Source organism: Carassius carassius, chromosome 17 (genome assembly GCF_963082965.1).
Source record: "Carassius carassius chromosome 17, fCarCar2.1, whole genome shotgun sequence".
Classification (NCBI taxonomy): domain Eukaryota; kingdom Metazoa; phylum Chordata; class Actinopteri; order Cypriniformes; family Cyprinidae; genus Carassius; species Carassius carassius.
Genome location: NC_081771.1, coordinates 17,052,727 through 17,074,015, shown reverse-complemented (window position 1 = coordinate 17,074,015; position 21,289 = coordinate 17,052,727). Strand labels below are relative to the sequence as shown.

At 36.0% G+C, this 21,289-nt stretch overlaps 1 protein-coding gene across 1 annotated transcript; it reads left to right on the top strand.

Moving 5' to 3' along the window:
• Positions 1-1,782: 1,782 nt before the first annotated feature.
• LOC132161233 (solute carrier organic anion transporter family member 2A1-like) lies at positions 1,783-21,035 on the top strand. The gene is made up of 14 exons (XM_059571152.1): positions 1,783-1,916; positions 9,237-9,374; positions 10,012-10,174; positions 11,667-11,882; positions 11,969-12,067; positions 12,174-12,310; positions 13,571-13,646; positions 14,608-14,772; positions 14,937-15,129; positions 18,040-18,187; positions 19,376-19,536; positions 19,654-19,718; positions 20,176-20,296; positions 20,504-21,035. The coding sequence occupies exons 1-14, from the start codon at positions 1,857-1,859 to the stop codon at positions 20,622-20,624; spliced, it is 1,863 nt and encodes a 620-aa protein (XP_059427135.1). The 5' UTR covers positions 1,783-1,856; the 3' UTR covers positions 20,625-21,035.
• The last annotated feature ends 254 nt before the right edge of the window (positions 21,036-21,289 follow it).

The following is a 21,289-nucleotide window of genomic DNA, read 5'->3' as shown; positions in this document are numbered from 1 at the left end:
GACTTATTATGGATTTCTTTTACAGTGTTTTATTAACTTTTTGAAGCATTAAACTTTTAGGGGGATTTACTTTGAACCAAGAGACAAAAATCTTAGGTTTAATTAAAATATCTTTAAGATAAACCTGAGGGTGAGCAATTGATGACAACATTTTTTTTTTTAAGTGAACTATCCGTTTTTTTTCTACCTACAGAACACAAAATATATCCAAAGAAGTCCAAAAACATGGGCCCCACTGACTTTTGTTTTATTGTGCTCCGCTGAAGAAAATAAGTCACAGGTTTGCAACAAAGTGTAATAAATGACTGGAAGTAAATGACAACATTTTATTTTGGGGTGAACTACCCCTTGAAGAGAATAGCTGTCATAATGGCAGTCTAATTGCTTCTTGGAAACTTGTCAGAAAAAGAACAATGTTACAACAATTAATTTCAATGAGACGTAGCAGTGATGTAACATTTACGGCCACATCAGTGAGATCTCTTGTGCCAAATCTTACTCATTTCCAAGGTTTCAATTTACTTTCCTACACAACAAGTACATTAGCACAATGAAGACATGAGGCCCAGGGGAAGGCCATTAGAAAATTTGAAACCTCTAAAGGTAAAATTAAAGAAAACCTTTTTCAATATATCTTGCCATCAAGAAAATCTCTTATGTTTGTATCAGGCTGTAGGACTGCAGTGATGGACAGAGACTCACATGGGCTTCGGTCATAAATGTCAGTATGACACAGCAAGCATTAAAGTATGAGTATTGGACTTGGGTTTGGTCATAATTCCACTGCGAGTTTCTATTACAAATAATTTTTCTATTCAGCGTAACACATCCAAACCTTAATTATGCTTTGGAATGTCATTGTAAATAACTCCTGCTCCAAAAACTATTGAAGATTTGCTACTGTAAAAGCAGAGGAGCAAAAATCACTGACGCACAGAGCACTTCATTTTAAAACTCACAAAGACAGCTTCTATGTAATTATTAATACCAAGTCCTTATGAAAGAAATAAATGATTGTAGCATGCATATAGCAACAATTTGTCTTAACTCCCTTAATAAAAAAGTGATTTGGATTTCAAATAGATAATGCAGTATAAGGTTTTTGGATTTATATTGCAGGTCTTGTATTAGCCTATATTAATACCATTATTTGGGTCAGTTTTGCCATGTGTATGTTTTATTTGAATTAACATACTGTATAGTCTACACTGAGTAAACAAAAAGTTGTAGGCCTACTACTGTTTAATCAACATAAACTTCAATAATGCTTATAGCATATAATTAATGTACCGTATTCAGGCATAAAGAAAAGCTAATTTACAAATAGCTTTATCATTTTAATATAATTTTTACACATTTTAATGTGTTCACAGATCACTTGTTTAAACTTATCTGCTCCCCTTTAACTTCATCATTTTCATATTTTCGTCATTTTAAAATGTATATTATTTTATAAAACTCGTGTCAAATAGGCCTATCATTATTACAAATGTTAGTGAAATAACGCCATGCTTACAAACAGAAAAGCTAAAGTGTTCTACTCCTGTTCTCCTCCGGCGTCATTAAACTGTTAAATCCAGTTAAATGATTTACAGATTTCTTACCGAGTGTGTAATAAGTCCGTTGAAAAGGAGGAAATGAAATCCGTTTCTGATATGTGGGAAGATTGGGGTAGCTATCACCAAAACAATTGCGCGTGGGGGCAGTGGGCGGAGTCTGTGAACACTGGGCGGGGCTCGTGACATCACTGATAATGTTCATATAATCCCCCATAGACGATCACCGATGTGGAAACGTGTCTAGTTCATCCTTGTCGAAACAAGCCTAACAACCAACTTCACCTTTTATAGGAAAACATGGACATATACGCCAAAGACATAAAGAAACCCAAGCCAGCGTTGTTTGGTAACATAAAGGTAAATTGTTATCATTGTTTTATGGTTATTGCTGAATATTATTAGTTTATAATGATAATCCAATGTTCATACTACAATAATTTTAAATTTAATATATTAATTTAATATTAATTATTATTTTTGTCCAATGTCATTTAGTAGAAGCATATTTTTTTCTCTTTATATATATTTTAACTAGACATTTTAAAAAGCAATTTGCAGTGCACTTGTTGTTGTTCTGGTGATAGTGAAGTGACAGTGGAGGTACATTATATTATTATTTATGCTATCATGACTTTTATTGTCTTTGGACTCTGAACCTGAACTTATAAAACTTATAAATCAAACCACCAAGGCAATGTGTGCTCATCTTTAAGGTTATAAAGTTTTGATGGTTCCAGTACTGTAATTTCTGTTCATCTGCATTGTGAATATTGTATACAGTTCCCTGGAGCTAATTCATAATTCATTATTTCATGGTGTATTTTCTGTCTTTCATTTGTAAAGCCCAGTTTGTTTGAAGCCCTGGATGTTTAATTCAAGGTGTTTGACAGCTGAAACCGGTTTTGCTGATTGAGACTGTCAGTGCAGATAGACTTCTGTCATCTTGAGGCAGCTGTGGAGGGGTTAGCAGTTTGGGATGAGGACCTCAGCCCAGGGGGCAGTACTGTATATCAGATGGCTTGCCAGAAGCTAGGCTTAGTTGAAATATAGCATTTACCGCATTCAGTCCCATTTACTCTCAAACCAGTGTCTGTGGAATGTAGGGGATATTAGACAAAAATATGGTTCTTTCATCTCTCACATTATGTCTTCTGTGAGTACATTGTTTAATTATGATGTTTTTGTGTTTGGAAATTGTTTGGATAAAGATCTCCCTGACCACAGACTGTTGTGGTGTCAAAACTATTTCATCTTGGCTTTGCCAGAGAATCATGAATTTATTTGTAACTGATATCTGTTCATTTTCCCAAGGAGTATTTTTAATTTTTTTTTTTTACCACGATACACAGATCTTGACCAACATTAATTATGTTTACATGCACCCAAATGATCCATTGGTAATTGGACTCATGCCTCAGTAGGACTGAAAAGCCTTCATGTAAACATCTAAATCAATTTGACTGCGCTGAATCTAAATTCAATTTTAATTGGATTGAAAAGGGTGGTGTAGACCTAAAACAATCCTATAATTAGGAAAAAACTATGCATGTAAATGCTTGAATATAACTATCTTCTCAATCAGATTCACACATACCTTGCACGCCTGCATGATTCACGTGAGAGCCCTTTAATGAAATAATCTGTTTACATAAGGTTCACTACTTACACATGTGCATATCTTTATGTACATCTTATGAACCAATCGATAAAGGATACTGATTTTGCTAGATATTGCTTATAAAGAACTCTTGTCAACAAGTAAAAAAAAACAGTTATACTCATGGTAGGTCCAGTGGCATTGTTGCAGCTTTGTTTAAAATGCACAAGTATTGCACATGTAAACCAAACTATGAACCGGATTGCAGAATCTGAAATGGAAAGTTAATGCGTGTAAACATACCTATTGTTTGCTTGTTGCACTTCAAATTCATGGTGATCAGTTGACTTTGCAATTAGGCATTATAGAAAATTCCATCTGAATTTTGCCTGGAATTGCATAAATCCTTTAGACTCATACCTGCTCATTCCTCCACCAAAAGGAACTGTCTGCGAATCACCTCTGACAAACCAGCCCAAAGGTTGTTGGTCATATTAGACGAGAAGAAAATTTGCTCACCCAAGTGTTTTTTCACACCTAGTTCAGATCTTTTTTATGTAATGAAAATTGTTGGCACGGTACAACAACCTTAAGCTGAAACAATTCCATTGAAGATGGTTGTTTGGAATCACAATAGACAGTTTGACATGACACAGATGCAGAAGTGTCTGTGCAGTTTTCCTTTCTCCATTCTATGGAATTCCCTTTCCCCCTCTTATTATGAGCTATCTGTTTTTGTGGACATTTATTATTAGTGTATGAATGTACAAGTAGAGAGAAGCTTCATACACTCTCCAAAATCAAACTTCTGCTACGCTTTGAAACTCAGCTTTTATGTAGACTTTATATATTTGCAATAAGGGTGTGAGAGTTTACAGGTATGTCTAAATGGATTGAGTTTGTGTCTGTGTGACCAATGAGGCATAACTGCACATCTTAAATGGACAGGTTTTGCATATGTTTATTTTGTTCATCTGGGTGAGTCAGGCGGTGATGACGTATGTTGAAAGAAGGTGTAGAACACGCTGTTCTGTGTACTTGGCCTGTGTTTACAATCTTTACAATCCCCTTTTTTAGATTTAAACTGATTTAAAACTGACATGTAATGCTGATATATGACATGCAGTACTTTTGACTTTTTAGCTCTTTTTTTTTTCAAATGTTCTGTACTAGCAGGTTACATAACAGAAACATCTTAGCTGTTAAGCCACCTTATTTTATTTAAATACAGGATAGGTTTTCAAAAGAATAATTTCTTTAGAGCCCGTCATTATAAATTGCAGAGAGGGAGTGTTGTATATTTGGGCTACGGGTCATTGTAAGATTGCAGCTGTTGAAATAAGTCTAATATTAAATAAAACTGTCACATTTATCTTGCATTTTTGCTTTTATTCTACCAATCAATTGATTTGCTCTTGGCAGTATGCACAATGCAAAGGTTCATTTACTCTTTACTAGGAAAAAGATTGGTCGAATCTGTGTTGCATTAGGGTGAACCAGCTTGTTTCACTTGATTTCATTGAATCGTTGCTGACAACCTTGAGTGTCCCATTTGCAAGCTTTTCTTTGAAGCCATTCAATGTGAAAATCTGTGAATGTAGACATAGCTAGCAAGTTCATTGTTTTCTCAAACCTGGACTTCAGAGATATGATTATTTGTAGCCATTATTAAATTGTGCTTGTCATCACTAAATGTTTTCTTGTGAAATTAATGTAAATGTGCTAATTTCAACCCAAAGTGAAAAGGCGTCTGAAAGTCGTGTTATTTTTGTGACCGTGGTGCACAGGATGGGCAAAAATGATTGGAACATTGGGATTGTACTTTTTGACTGTTTAAGCTTTATATCCTGAGGAAATCCGTAAATGTCTGCTTAATGGCTCCTGTAACACGTGATAGCAGTGCAGAGATGCAGGTAAAACATCAAACTTCAAAGTCAGTTTTCCCTTGATTCTCTTTACTCAGCAGGACTCTTCATGCAGCACAATAGCTGCTGAGGAGGGGGAAAAATCCAGGTCTGGACAGACAACAGGAACTACTTTTCAGCACGTTCACTGAATCTTTCACCACTGGTTTTCTATCTGTGAATCTTTGAATCCCTCACTGTTTCCTAAAAACATTATGCCGGATCTATGATGTCAATGCACTGATGATTCAGAACTAATGACATTCTATCGAAGTCCCCTAAAGGCGCGTAATTAAGTTCACTCTGTGGTCATCTTGCTCTTTCTGTTTTGGCAATAGACAAACAATTTCCTATTTTCTTGAATAGTGAAATTAAAATTTGAGTTGACCACAGTCTCTAAATCTGTTTGACATGATTACAATTAAATAATATAATGCAGACAACAAAAGTATAATATATTTGGCTTCTTAAAGGAATAGTACTTGCAAAAAGTAAAATGTTTTCATTATTTATGTCGTTCCAAACCTGTGGAAGTTTCTTTTTTTATGCTGAACACAAAAGTAGATATTCTGAAGAGCCAAACTATTGTTGGTCCCCATTGACTTCCATAGTAGGGAAAGAAATACTATGGAAGTCAGTGGGGACCAACAACTGTTTAATTACTAGCTTTCTTCCAAATATCTTCTTTTATGTTTAACATAATAAAGAAACTCATGTAGGTTTGGAATCACATGAGGGTGAGTAAATGCTGACAGAATTTTCATTTTTAGGTAAACTATTCCTTTAAATCATTCTGTGAAACTATATATTCCAGCACTTGATCTTAACCTAGGGTCTGGTTTTTTATAAAAAAAAAAAAAACTTAAAATCAAGATGTAAACTAAATATGTATTTTAATGCATTTTTGCTCATCATATATAGTTTTATTAAAAAAGAAAAAAACATGCAATTCTTGAAACTTCAATATTTGTGGTTAATCTCATACTGTATATTGACCCTGTTTTTGTTAATATTTTTAGAATATATTATATAATAATTTGAATATCTGAGAACCCCTGTTTTACAGACAAATGCGATAGAGTAAATGAATAGCTGATCCCTTTATGAAAAAGCATTTGATTCTTTTTCCCCCTGATTTCCTAGAACGCGTAAAGCAGCCTGCCATGGCTTAAATGCTTGAGGTAACAGTATGACAAATGTCTGACAATAATTTTCTCTCACACATGGCAGGATTGTTTTATATTTAAAATTCCAAAAACTATTCGCACATTGCTTCAATACAAAACAAATATTTCAGCATGCTTTGTGCTTACCCAAGGCTACGTTGTAATAGTTATTCACGACGCAGTGACTGATCAAATGCGTGCCAGCTCTGCAAAAGATTTATGACTGCTTGTGGAGAAATACACATCAATGAACCTGCCAGCTGTAATTTGTGTAGGAACGTGTCAAATTATTCTGTGCATATGCTGTTGCTTGCACTTTTGTTAAGACCTTTTATCCTGCAATACAGGTCTGATCATAGTACACCTACTGTACCTCAGGGACACTTCTTGAGTAATAGCCTCTGGAGACAGACTGCTCCAAGTGTTAGTTTATCAGAGAGTCTTTTGACAAAACAATAAAAGAGCAATCTGCTTGAGCTGCCCTGTAACTTTATATGTGAAAGGTTCCAGACGTGGCTAAAGCGTGTCGAATAATTCGAGCAGAACCGAATGTGGAACTGGCACTGGGGTAGAAAGAGGCACAGAGCTGCCATTCAAATGTCTAACAAAGGCATTTAGTTGGGCTGCTTGAGTGGGCACAGCCTATCAAAATATTTCCATAATTAAAAGCCCATTCGCTGAAAAACAAGAAAGAAATCGTAGCAACTGTGTCAAAAGCAGCTATTATGTGTGCTAACAAACCATAAAGCTGAAGATTTAATGGGAGCATTAGCTGTTCTAGAAGGCGTGAATAAGCATAGTGCATTGGCCTGCAATGGTTGAGAGCTGAGGAGTGGAGGAGAGGGATTTATGTCTTGTGTTTGTTTAGGAAATCCAGTCGAAATCTCTACATGCCCCATCAGATTGCTTCATGCCTCTGAGACCTCTGCGAACGTTCCTCCGCTTGTGTTCATGACGTCTTGGGCACAAAAAAAGGATTATATCATATGGGAGCAGCTGCCTCACTCTCATACACAAACAGGGAAATGTTCCAATTTATGAGCTTTTATCTCCACTGCATTTGGCTTATCGCCAAGAGCCTCTCTCTTGAGAGAGAGGTGAACAAACGCTGCTAACTCTCTAAACAAACATTACTATCAGTGCATTTGCCAACCAGTACAAGTAAACATGACTATCTCTCTGCTTTTTATGCGGGGTTATGCATACTATGCATCTCAAAAAAAAATTTAAAGGAATTCTTCAAAGTTTAAGAGTCATGGGTGATTTTCAAAACATTTGCTGGGAGGATTATTAATACATTTTACACGTATTTCAACAGAGTTGGACATCTTGATTTATCGCTATATAAATTAGGTGTTTATTTAAAATATAGATACTATGTACAAAAAAGGACAGGTACTGCAGTGAACTGTGAAAAAATAATAATAAAGAATACTGAGATTAGTTATACAAACAAAACAAAAAAAAATGTTTGCTTGTGAGGGTTATGATGGATATTAAGGTTGCAATTCCTTTTGTTGCCACTAGTTGGACGGAAATGACACATTTCAATTAACTTCAGTAAGTTTTGTTGTATAGTTTCATTTTGCATTGGAGTATTTGGCTGCTCATTACCAGTCTTAAAGGGTTAGGTCACCCCAAAACAAAAATTCTGTCATTAATTACTCACCCTCATGTCTTTCCAAACCCGTAAGACCTTAGTTTTCAGAACACAAATTAAGAATTTTTTTATAAAAACTGAGAGCTCTCTGACCCTCCGTTGACAGTTATGCAACTGCAATGTTCCCAGGTCCAGAAAGGTAGTAAGAACATCGGTAAATGTGGCATCAGTGGTTCAACCGTATTTTAAAAAGCTACGAGAATACTTTTTGTGTGCAAAGAAAACAATAATGACATAATTTATTAAACAGTTCTTCTCAGTTACCGCCATACTGTCTTCTGCCATTTTGGAGAGCAGGCCTACCGCAGAATGTAATCAACATAATCAGCGTTGTTTACATTCAGCATGCGCACACTTTCTACTGAAAGTAAACAGTGGACTATTTTTCTGATGTCCTTGCTACGTTTCTGGACCTGGGAACATTGCAGTTACATCATCATTATTATCATTACATTATCAAAAAAGTTGTTTTGGTTGGATTTTGAAATGAGTTGTGCTAAAAATGCCGCAAAAAAATTATTTGAGGTTGCAGTAAATTGTAAAAGGGTGGGGTTTAATTTGTGTAAATCAGTGGTTCCCAACCATGATCCTGGAACCACCCCAACAATGCACATTTTTCATGTTTCCTTAACCAAAAACATGCAAGATGTGCAGTGTTGTGGGGACTCCAGGAATGTGGTTAAGAGCCACTGGACTAAATAGTTAGAGAAGTGTAATTTTCACTGGAAGTTTGGGTTGACATTTTAATTGCTTAAAAAAAAGAATAATAATAAAACTGTCACTTACTAATGGAAAGCAGAGACACCACTGCTCCACATTTTCTTTGTTTTATCACTTATTTGCACAATAAGGAGCTTTTGGGGCGATGGCTGCTTTTGATAGCCAGGTGAAGACAACTGTTTAAATCTTGAAGGTGTTTTTAGGAGGTGCTGTACGGTCTGAATTAAACTGTACTGTCTGTTCCGGGTTTTTTTTTTTTTCGTGATTAGGGACATGTAACGAACCAAACACAAGTGAATTTAGATATATTGTGAAATCAGTGCGGTTTACCTTCATGTGTTGAGCTGGGGCAGTGAAGATCAAAATCCCAGGTCTCACTGTCTGTAGAGATATGTATACTGTCGTAGGGAACGCTAATTTTTTGAAAGTTGTTCAGCTCCAAATGTGCCTTTTTTTTCTTTTTTAACTCCCCTTTGAAACAGTAACAACATACTGATTCATGCTCCTGTTTAGATTATAGAACATCAAGTTCCTTGAATCAAATGAGAACTTTTAGTACATTTGAAATTTTTAATTAGTATGCTGTAATCGTTACCCTTATGTAGACTTTGTTGCTCTCTCTTCCTGCAGGTCTTTGTGTTGTGTCATGGCCTGCTCCAGCTCACTCAGCTCTTATATAGCTCTTACTTCAAGAGCACCATCACCACGATCGAGAGACGCTATGGTCTGGACAGCCTCTCGTCAGGAACCATCTCTTCCCTCCACGAGGTACAGGTCACATCACAGACAGTTATCCAGAGTCATCTGAACTTAAATGAAGTTTTCATTTTTCTGTTCTTCTCAGTTAACTTGTTGTTGAATATCAGTTAGTGTAGTCTATTGCTGTATTGTTTTAGGGTGACATGGTGTGTAAGGGTGCACAATATTAACATTCTGGCTGATAATGATAAGCTGATAATTCATGTTTATGTTTATGACCGATAACCGATATTTAAAGTCTACGCATTTTGTCTAAAAGCTAAAAAAAATAAAAGGCTAAAATTTGTCTCTAATGCTACATTAGATTAGTTAAATTAGGTATCACAGCTTCTTAAGGTGCAGTATGAACACAAAGAAGATATTTATTTTAAAACTATATAATATTTTTTTTAACTAATTTTAGGTGAGCGTTAATTGACAGCAAAGGTAATATAAATGGGGTACCTACAACATAATATCCAATCCACAGGTATCTTATATCGGCTAATTAACCAATATGGTACCATTATTATGTGCATTCCTAATTATGTCATATACTGTACAAGGAGACGGCTGAATACTGTATATTAGGTACAGTATATACATGTAATACCAAATGTATGTGACTTGTTTTTCTTTCTTTTTTCTTTTCTTTTTTTTTTGTTAGGTAGGGAACACAGTACTTATAACGTTTGTTAGTTATATGGGTAGTCGTGTTCACCGACCTCGCTTCATTGGAATGGGCGGCCTGCTAATGTCCATCAGTGCCATGATCTTAGCTCTACCTCACTTCCTGTCCCAGCCCTACACCTTTGACTCTGTCCTGCATGGTAAGTGTCATTCAAGCCATTAGCATCCCTATTCATCTCGATAGAACCATATAAAACCAATTAATGTGAATGTATTTGGAAATCTTACATGCCTCTTGGAATGAGCTCTGCATTCTTTTTCTCTTCATTTTCTGTCTTAGTTTGTTTTTTCTGCATGTTAATATTGTTTCATGCCCCAGAGTAAAGGATCTTAGACTCTAAGCTCATCAAAATTATAATATTACTATATTCATTTAAAGAGGCTCAGGACACTTTGAAGAAAACCAGACACAACAAAGAGGGGATCAAAAATAACACAGCTGGATGATAAATATCAGCTTAGACATAACAGGGTAGGCAGGTCTACAGGAAGTTGCAGTGGAGAGACTCCATTTTGATCTTAGTCTCCCTTCTTAGACAGGGTTTAGCATTAGTTTGAGAAAAAAAATCATGAAGAAATAAACGGATTGAAGTTGAAAAGGGAATGGATAGAGAGAAAAAGGGAAAGAGATGAGGACAAAGTAACAGGGAGATCCTGTTAAGATAAAGCTGCCTGATTTCTCTCTGAAGAGAAAATCAACCGGAATTTACTCCAAGAGATAACCGTTATCTCCCTTGACTTCCTTGGACCTTTAATTTTTGCTTTATTCTCTCACTTCCCTTGCTTCTTCCTGCAGATACTGTCATTTGACCATACACTTTGCAATGCTATGAAAAGCTTAAATGAAATATGCAGCCACTTACGTACATGTAAGACCTTCAATGGATACCTCACTCGTGTTTTTATCTTTTACTCACTTTCATGACGCTCCAAACCTGTTTTGACTAAAACAAGACGAGTTGTATCGTAGACGTTCCAAGCTTCTTATTTGCATACAATTAAAGTGAATGGTGTCTTGTCTGTTTATGGTCTACATCCACTTTGTTGTATGGATAAGAGTAGTGCTATCAAATGATTAACCACGATTAATCGCATCCAAAAAAAAAAATTTGTTTACATAATATGTGTGTGTGCTGTGTACATGTATATTACGTATAATATAAATACACACACATACAGTTTATATTTTGAAAATATTTACATGTGTATATTTATATTCATAATTTATACATTTAATATATAAACATATATTTTCTTATATATATATATATATACATGTGTGTGTATTTATATATACATAATAAATATACACAGTACACATATTCTGTATTATATTAAACACAAACTTTTATTTAATCGCGATTAATCATTTGAGGGCATTAGATTTGGGCAATATACCTAACAATATACTTCATTTGTGTTCATAAAAGTTTGAAACATTATGAGGTGAGTAAATGTTGAACAGTTAACCGTCAGTAGCACCTTCACCCCACAAGTTCATACTTAAAATGCAGAATGTTTTGTTTTTCAGTATTCCAGTAAATGAAAGTTTCTAAACACAGATATTTGGACGGATGATGTGAACTGGTGGTTTGGATGAATATGGTGTATTTCTTTGTCTCAATCCCACAGCGAGCAAACAGGACATGTGTTATTTGCGTGCGAATGCAACGGGTGCTGAAGCTTGTGGTCAGGAGGATTCACGGAAGCTTGTGGACACCAGTAAATTCTGGGTGTTAATGGCTACAGCCCAGCTGCTGTTTGGAATCGGTTCTGTCCCCATCCAACCTTTTGGAATATCTTATATAGATGACTTTGCAGGAGTTGGGAATTCTGCTCTCTATATTGGTAAAAAAAGGTCCTTTTTTCATAATGTTATTTGAACTTTAAAGAACCGTAAAGATTAATGAGGTTCCTGCTGTTGCATGTTGCAGCTATTCTCTTTGCTGTGTCGGTGTTTGGGCCGTCCTTTGGATACCTCCTGGGCTCTGTGGTTTTGCGGATTTATGTGGATGTGGACAGAGCCAGCACAGGTTTGTTTACCTTTTAAGTCACAGCAAGAACGTAGTCCTTTTCTTTATGTTATTGTTCAGTGTAGTCAGCTGCGGTGTTACATATTATGTTGTTTCTTTCATCTAGGGGAGGCATTGGAGTTGACCCCTACTGATCCTCGATGGGTCGGTGCATGGTGGATGGGTCTGCTCATCACTTCTGGAGGTCTTGCTCTCACCTCAATCCCTTACTTCTTCTTTCCCAGAGCACTTCATGAAGAGAAGGTTAATCACACTTTTGAACATTTCTTATTTTTACCAGTGTTTACATTTTTATAATAAATATTATATTTTATATATTGGGGGGGGGGTAATCTTTAATGAATTGAAAGTTCAAAAGAACAACTTTTATTTTTCTTTGTTTGGCATAACTGTCGCGTTTGATTAATTTAATGCAGTATAAATTTGAAAAAAATCTAATAAAATCCCCTAAACTTTTGAACTGTGATGTCTACAGTACCTGTAGTATACCTTTTTTATAAGATTTTACAGCTGTACACTAATCCTACTTTTTGTAAAGAATATAAAATTGGCCCTAATCTTAAAATCTTCTGTGTCACAACCATTATATCTCCGTCGATCAAACTCCAAAAAGATGTTTGGGAACTTTAGGTAATTTCCCAAATCTAAATCATATCTGAGCTACCCACAGCAGAAAAAAATGTGCATGATGAGCAAAATATGTCTATTATGTCAACACTATCAGTGTATACAGATCTTCTGTCTGACAGTGGTTGTAGTTCATTAGGTGCAACAAATCCATTCATTAAATTTTTGCTTTTCTTTTAGCATGTTTGTCTCACTGTGCTTAATAATTACTGATAGGTATTTTGTATATTCCTTCTCTTCTGTATTCTGAAAGTTTTTAGGGAGTAATCACAATAATACAACCAGCTGCCATCCCGTCACGATCAATTTAGATAATCTGTGTGTTTGAGAGTGTGAAACTAGTGCACGGTGCATTTTCTTTCTTCTTCTTGCAGTAGGCAATGCTTCTACATTCACAGTGAGAAGCTGAGATTGTTACCATATTCCTGGAATCTCATCATAATATGCCAGACCGTTCTCATCCCAAGGCGTCAGGTACTGACCCTTTTGACATTTCGTCAACACCCTACGCACATGGCACCCTCTAGCGTCAATATTAGAAGCAGATAAAAATGGGCCAGAAGGCGCCTCCTAGCGGTCTAACCCTAACCCTAACCCTAACCTTAACCCATAATCTGTGTCTCATATTGACGCTAGAGGGTGCCGTATGCGTAGGATGTTGACGAAATGTCAAGAGGGTCAGTATATGACGCCTTGGGATGAGAATGCAATATGCCGGCATCTTTAAAAAAAAAAATAAAATAAAATTGTGGTAGAATTGGTGCCAAAAAAAAAAAAACACGTTCTTGGTTCAAAATATAAGCAGATGAATAATTAATCACTGTAAAAATACTTTTATTTATTTACAAAACAAACAGACCAATTCTTCTTTTGCAGCCTTTTGTATTGGCAAGTGACATCTTGAAAGAAGACCCCAAGAAGTCAGAGGGCTCCATGCTGGATTTCTTTAAAAGTGAGTCCACTCTAATTGATTAATTATTAGATTTACCCATTAGAATAAGTATAGTTAGGCCATTTATTTGTATAGTTATAGCCATTTAAATATTTTACCTACAATTAAGAAATAAAGTTAGGCGATTAAACTTGCTGCACTTGTGCCATACGTGTGCTGTTTGTCAGTGTCTTGTCTCTTGAGTCATACATCATGCTCAGGTTGTTAACGTAACAGGATCTGACTCGTTCTTATGAAAATACAGGCCTCCAGGGCATGATTTGTAAGCAGCTGGTTTATGCATGATCATGTCCTCATTCAAGTGTATTCAAGGCAAAATTGATTTCCTGTTTCAAAATAGTTGTTTACTTGGACAATCTACTTTTATTTTTGTGAGTGTAGATTGAGTTCACACACACACACACACACACACACACACACACACACACACACTGGTTTCCGTGTTTTATGGGGACATTCCGTAGACGTTATGGTTTTTATACTGTACAAGCTGTATTTTCTATCCCCTTAACCTAAACCTACCCTTCACACAAAAATTTGTGCATAAATATCATTAAAGTCTCTGTTTGTATAATTGCCAGGTGTCACGATACTTTAGTGTATATTGTGTATATAGGACATATGCTCAAATATTGGTCAAAGTAATTATTTTTATGTTTGTAAATATAAAAGGTTGGTCACACTTTATTTTAAGGTCCAGTTCTTGCTATTAACAAACCATTTTGGCCAAAACTATAACTTTTGCCTCAAACTCCTAATTTGCTGCTTATTAATAGTTAGTTAAGTATTTTCAAGGTATTGGGTATGATCTGGAATGTAGAATATGGTCATTCAGAATATGTGCTAATAAACCACCAATATGTTAATAATTGGTATGCTAATAAGCAACTAATTAATAGTGAGAATTGGTCCATATACTAAAGTGTTACCAAAAGGTTAAATTGGAATTGTATTTTTGCAGTGTTCCCTAAGATGTTTGTTAGGCTGCTGCTGACTCCTGTCTTCATGCTGCTGGTTCTGACCCAATGCTGTTTCTCCTCCGTGATCGCTGGACTTGCCACCTTCCTCAACAAATTTCTTGAGCGGCAGTACAGTGCCTCTGCGGCCTACAGCAGCCTTCTGATTGGTCAGTCAACATAATTGAATAGAATACATTATATATTGAGTACAGGTTTCAGAGAAAAGTGGCGATGGTCTCAGACATTCATGTGTACAGTATTGTATTTGGAATGGATGTTTTCATACTGAGGAAGATCCCTTATCTGTGAATAAATCTTTGTTTTCTCTCAGGTGCTTTAAACCTGCCATTCATTGCTGTGGGGATGGTGCTCGGGGGTCTGATCATGAAACGCTGGGGGTTGTCGTTCAGAGCCATTCCACGCTTCTCTGTTGTAATGCTCACCATCTCCATCTTCTGCTGTTTACCCCTCTTCTTCATGGGCTGCCCCACACAGGATGTTGCTGGTGTTTATCCCATTAAAGGGTGAGTTTAACACCATGTTCTTTTGATTTAGCTGAATCTTGCAGATTTTTATTTATTTATTTATTTTTACATTCCTAGATAGAGTTAAATAAATAAATAAATAAATAAATAAATAAGTGTTGTCTGGCCTGGGTATGGTGAGAAACCACAAAACAGAATGTTCTCATTTGTTTGATTGCTTCCATGTTTTTGGAATATTCTCTGTTAAAATAATTAACTCTCTGAAGACTGATTGCACAGACAGTCCATCTGGAGAAACCTGAACTTAACTGTCTTGCTTAAAGCCATTGTGATAAGTACATTTTTGCCAATTTCCCTCATCTGTTAGTTATGCATTTGGCTGACACATCCAAAGCACCTTACATTGCCTTCAAACTATACATATTATTGAATCATGTATCCCCCTTAGAATCAAACCCATGAGTGTGGTTGGCCACATGCTCTATAGTTTGACAGGCAGACACAGAGAGAGAGAAAGATAGACAGTGAACACATTGAGAAAAGAGCCATCAAATTTTGTAAAAACACTACAAATTAGTGACCCCAACTCCTACCATTTTAAAGCCCTTAAAAACCATGAAGTGAACCCTGAAAAAAGTCCCCTGATTGGTCCTGAAGCTGCAGAAACAAACTAACATGACTAAAAACAGCCAGCATCAGGATTCTGAAATATTCATCCTCAAAATTCAGCCCAACCAAATTATAAAAGCACAAAAATAAAATTATTTGAACATATTGGAAAGAAAAACAAAGTAAACATGAATGTTATTTGGCCCTAAATAGAGACTACACAACTGCAGATTATCTGAGTACAATGAAAGACTGTAAATTAAGAAGACAAATGACGAGGTACAGACTGATCAATCATACTCTGACTACAGAGACGGGCAGATATCGACAACACTGGCTGCCCAAAGAGAGCCACATCTGCCCTTACTGTAATCATGGGGAAGTAGAGACAGAGCAGCACTTTCTCACCAGCTGCCCCAACGATGAAGACATTAGAAAGATATTCTATCCCAAATTTGAAACACTTCGCCCCGACTTCAAAACCTTAAACAAGAAAACACAACTTTATTATTTATTAGGTGAAAAACAAGACTGTATCTTACTAGCAGCAAGATACATTGATGCCTGTCACAAAAAGAGGTAGTACTCAACAAATCAGTGATGCAGCCACAAACACACACACACACACACACACACACACACACACTTTTGTTTTTGTGAAAAGTGGGGACATCTCGTAAGCGTAATAATTTTTATACTGTACAAACTGTATATTCTATGGCCCTACACCAACCCTACACCTAACCCTAACCCTCACAGGAAACTTTGTGCATTTTTACTTTCTCAAAAAAACTCATTCTGTATGGTTTAGCTTTTGATGGGTTATGTCCTCATAAGTCACCTGTGTATAACCATGTCATTATACAAAGTTGTGTCCTGATATGTCACAAAAACAAGAGCACACACACACACACACACACACCACATTGAATTTTACGTTTTTCATAGAATTCTAAAATGTTGATTCGTTCTACTTTTTAAGTGTATACATGCATGTTTTTGCTGCATATATATCTGTTCTAGATTCAATGTAAAAACTATACTTTGGCAATACATTGTAACAACTGTCATGTCAATAAAGCACGAGTTGAGTTGAGTTGAGTTGAGTAGACACAGACAGACAGACAGACAGACAGATAGATCTTTATAGTAGTATGTATCAATAGGGTATGTAAAAGACAACCGGTTCTCACAGACCCTTTAAACACTGTTAAGCTAAGCCTGTTATTTGTCTTCTGTCAGTGTTTGGATTCAGACCATTGTGTTGTAGTGAATGTTTGTATCTTCAGGTCCAGTGAAATATTGTATAATCAGTTGAGCGACCACACAGGGGTGAAACGGCATGGGGCACAAGTCATTGAGAATAGCGCTTGTACTCTGAGCTTGAGTTCAGATCATCGTATAAAATGCTGTGTGTGTCCTATAATACATATCTGAACACTTTTACTGTGCCAGCTGGGAGAAAAGGACATATCTGTTTCTCTAGAACACTGTGTGTTCAAATGGGAACTCTAGTGACTTGATTATGTGCCATGAACTTTATGAACATACTCCTATTATGTCATTATTGTGTGAGAACAGTTACACAATTACACACACTGTAAGGTTTACTCAGTTAAATGGTCTACATCCTGAACCCTGACCAATGTTCTTATCAGACTTGACTGTGTCTGGATGTTAAAGGAACAGTTAATTATTTATTTGCTCTCATTTTGTAACAAACATTTAATAATTCTTCAATGTAACACAAAAGATGAAATATTAATATTGTGCTGGTCGATTATTCCAGTGATATACATAAACACAGTAGTCCATTCCACTTGTGTGCTACTATATATTCCATTCTCTTGGAGCTGCACAATAATGTTATGTAATGAACAATATGACATTTTCATTACTGACTGATAATCTTCCAGTCCAGTGAGACGTTACCTAATATAAGTGGATCATTGAATTTGAGAACTGAATCAGTTTGATTCATAAACAAATCATTCAGACAAGGTTTATGAACTCACTCACCTAATTCATTGAAACAATATTTTAATCACTTTCTCATTAACATGCAAAGGACAACTATATTTTTTCAGTTAATAAAGACTTATAAGACTCAAAATATAGTCATGTGGACCATGTTTATAGTGCATGTTTTGTAATTTTGAAGCTTTACATCCCCAGTCCCCATTTATTTTATAATAAATGGACTAACCAATATTTCTCTTTTAGTGTTCTATAAATTCTGTCATAATTTTTGAGTTCAAACTACTTCTTTAAGATTACCAATTTATAAAATGTTTCTGTATTCTGCAAGTAGAAGCTACATTGTGTCATTCTTCCCGGCAGGTCTCAACCGTCCTGTGATGCCAATTGCTCCTGTTCCAAAAGCACCTTTAACCCAGTGTGTGGGGTAAACAACATTGAATACATCTCACCCTGCCATGCTGGCTGCACAAACTTCACCATGGATCCCAAAAACGCATATAGAGTCCAGGTAAATAAATCTGACAACCAAAACAAAAATTGGTCATGAAATTTCCATACCATTATCTCAAAGCAATGCAGAGCCTCTGCATAGATCTTTCCATCTAGACCTTTATTTAGCTCATTACTGAAGCTGGATAGCGGCTCAATGTGAGTCTCTGCTGTACTAGCAACACTGAGCAAATGACTGGTCATGGTCTCTTAAAAAATCAATGGGCTGAGTCCAATCAATCTCTAATTAGTAATACTTCCTGAAGGAAGTGCTTTGGGGACTCGGAACAACTCTTAAGTGTTAAAGCTTCTGTATAATTGCCCAGCAAGAGACTTACAGGAGCAATAGCTGATGATAAATTATTCTATATGACACAGCACATATCATACCACGAGGTATTTATAGTGAGAAATAGACTTGGGCCTGGACTCCCTTGCTTGTTGAATTTAACAAAACAGGCAATTGAGGACACTGTGTCATTGGAAGTCAATAGAGCAATAGAGAAGTTTTAGGATTAGCTGCATCAGTCAAACAGTTAGTTGTTGTTCTCTTTATAATAATAGTATCCTTTAGCGATCACTTGTAATAATGTTTGTAATGAATGAATTACATTACATTAAGCACTAATGCAGGGTTTTTTTTCAGCTGGTTTTGTTAACCTACAATTAATTGTTCTAAAATAAATACATTTGTCTTTAAAAGAAAACAGTGAAATGTATTCATTATTGGATAATTAGTTTCTTATATTATTATGCAACAAAACATGTTTGCCCTTGTTACATGAGAACCTTTTTTTACCGAAGTCTGAGTCAGATTTCCTTTTACCTTGTGTAGTTTTTGACATCAAGCTATTTTGTGACAGGTGAATTTGTTTAATATGTTGTATGTTAATAGATAGCCTTTTACATAAAAACAATTTTGAAAGCATTTTCTCATGAAAAGCCGATTTATTTTTTTATTTACTTATTATAAATTAGTTGGTCAGTCTTCGGTTCCTATTTTATTTTATTTTATTTTTCTTGCTCTCTGTGACTTAAGCAGACCTGCAGATTTGTGTGTGTGTGTGTTTATCAACTAGATATAATTATGGTGACCAATATTTTTCATTCAATCAGATTTTGGTGCCTGAATGTTTGTTCTACTTCTAAATGCCAAAATCTTCTAAATGTCATAGTGTAATGACATCCAATATCCCTCCACACACAGACTTATAGTAACTGCCAGTGTATTTCTGGTGTGGCTACAGCCAAGCCTGGCCCTTGTGCCAACAGCTGCCCTCACTATCTCCTGCCTGTAATGCTCCTTATATCTCTGGCCGGACTTATTGCCAGCCTAACACACAACCCCATCTATATGATGGTGCTCAGGTGAGAAACAAACATGCATGCCAACATACAAACATCTAGTGTGAGAACTTAATATACTGTATAAGAAATCTCCAGATAGAGTTTTTGTATCTTATTTTACCCCGTCTTTATCTACAGGTCAGTTCCTTCAGAAGAGAAGTCCTTTGCCATTGGGGTTCAGTTTCTGCTTCTGAGGGTTCTGAGTAAGTAAAATACCAAAACACACTTTTTTTTTTTTACTTTTATGAATTAATTTATTGTGAAATGCAATTGAAATGATAAGTGCAGACTGCAGTAAGTATACAGACAAGCATTTTCTTTTCTTAAAATGGTTCCTGAAAAATCCCCGAAACAAGATAAGTGCTAATACACAGAGAGGAATCGAGATCAGTGCTCAGTGTAAATCACATTTTAAATGAGTCTCAGATGAGGACACTTTTCTGTGCAATTGCTGTAAGTACCATAGCGCCCCCTTCTGGCGATATAACAACATAGCTACTGTGTGAGGGGTACAATTAAATAATTAATCTCTGGTACAGTTTCGAAATCTGAGAATATTGTTACTAACTATCGATGCCTTTTTGGTATTTTAGCAAATAGTTTATACATTTGTTTACATTTGTACTAAAATTACGATTTTGTTTCTCTCTCTTTGCTTAGCCTGGCTCCCAGCTCCTGTTCTGTTCGGGATGACCATAGACTCCACGTGTATCAAGTGGAAAGTTGCTTGTGAGAAAAGGCAAGGATGTGGTTACTATGACAACAACCTCCTTAGAAACAGGTAAGAATATGTTCTATTTTGGCCTCAAAGCATCAGGAAGGTACATTTGCGTCAAATATCGGTCGCTTTTTAATGAAGTGAGTTTAAACAAACGCACACTCTGCATATATTTAGCCAAACAAGGCTAAAAACGGAAGGCAAACTATGCTAATTAGGGTTCATTAACTAATTAGTAGCACTGATGATGATCATGATGATCTTTTGCAGGTATCTAGGACTGCAGGTGGGGTATAAGACATTAGGCATTGCGCTCCTGGCATTCATTGGCTGGAAAATGCAGCGGACCAGAGAGTACAGCTTTGAGAATAAGCTAGAGGGACCCCTGTGATGCCTCAACTCTGCTTAACCCATCCCAGCTCACTTCTGAGAACCCTCTCAGTGAGTTGAGCCCCTGGATATTGCTTGTTTGAGACCCCTCCTTCTAACACCTGGCTGGAAACGTGATGAATTTAGCTTGGACATTCTCAAGTTGTACACTAACTTCTTGGGCATTTATTTCCACCTGCATGTAAGTGGGGCCATAAGTGGACAGATTCAGGGATTTTCCACCTTCACACTTATTTTGGTAGTAATAATTAACTACATATAGCGCATAAAACAATTTATCATACTTATAGCCACAGTGCTAATCAACAGATTATTTAGGATTGTGGCACCTTTAGGGAGGTCACAAAACAAGAGAAATGTCTATATATTGTCCTTATCTTTGGTTATTACACAATTTGATAATGATTGAAAATGTTTTTTTTTTTTTTGAAGACTACAGTATGTGAAGGATGTGGGTCGCTCTTTAACCTAATGCACACAGATACACGAGTGTGTCGAATATCAAAGTGTGTGTGAGGTGAGGTGTGTAGCTTCAAATAATGATAGTAGCCTGAGCAGATTTAAAATGTTACTTTCAGATGTGAAGACATTTTGAAAATAGGCATCAGATGTTTGTAAAATATATTTTTATACCTGATATTGTTGTTTTATTATACACTTTGTGTA

Excerpts from the sequence above, each read along its gene's own strand:
- LOC132161233 (XM_059571152.1), top strand. The coding sequence starts at position 1,857 with ATGGACATATACGCCAAAGACATAAAGAAACCCAAGCCAGCGTTGTTT. Across the intron at positions 1,917-9,236 it reads CGTTGTTTGGTAACATAAAG|GTCTTTGTGTTGTGTCATGG; the intron begins GTAAATTGTTAT and ends CTCTTCCTGCAG. Across the intron at positions 13,647-14,607 it reads CATGCTGGATTTCTTTAAAA|TGTTCCCTAAGATGTTTGTT; the intron begins GTGAGTCCACTC and ends GTATTTTTGCAG.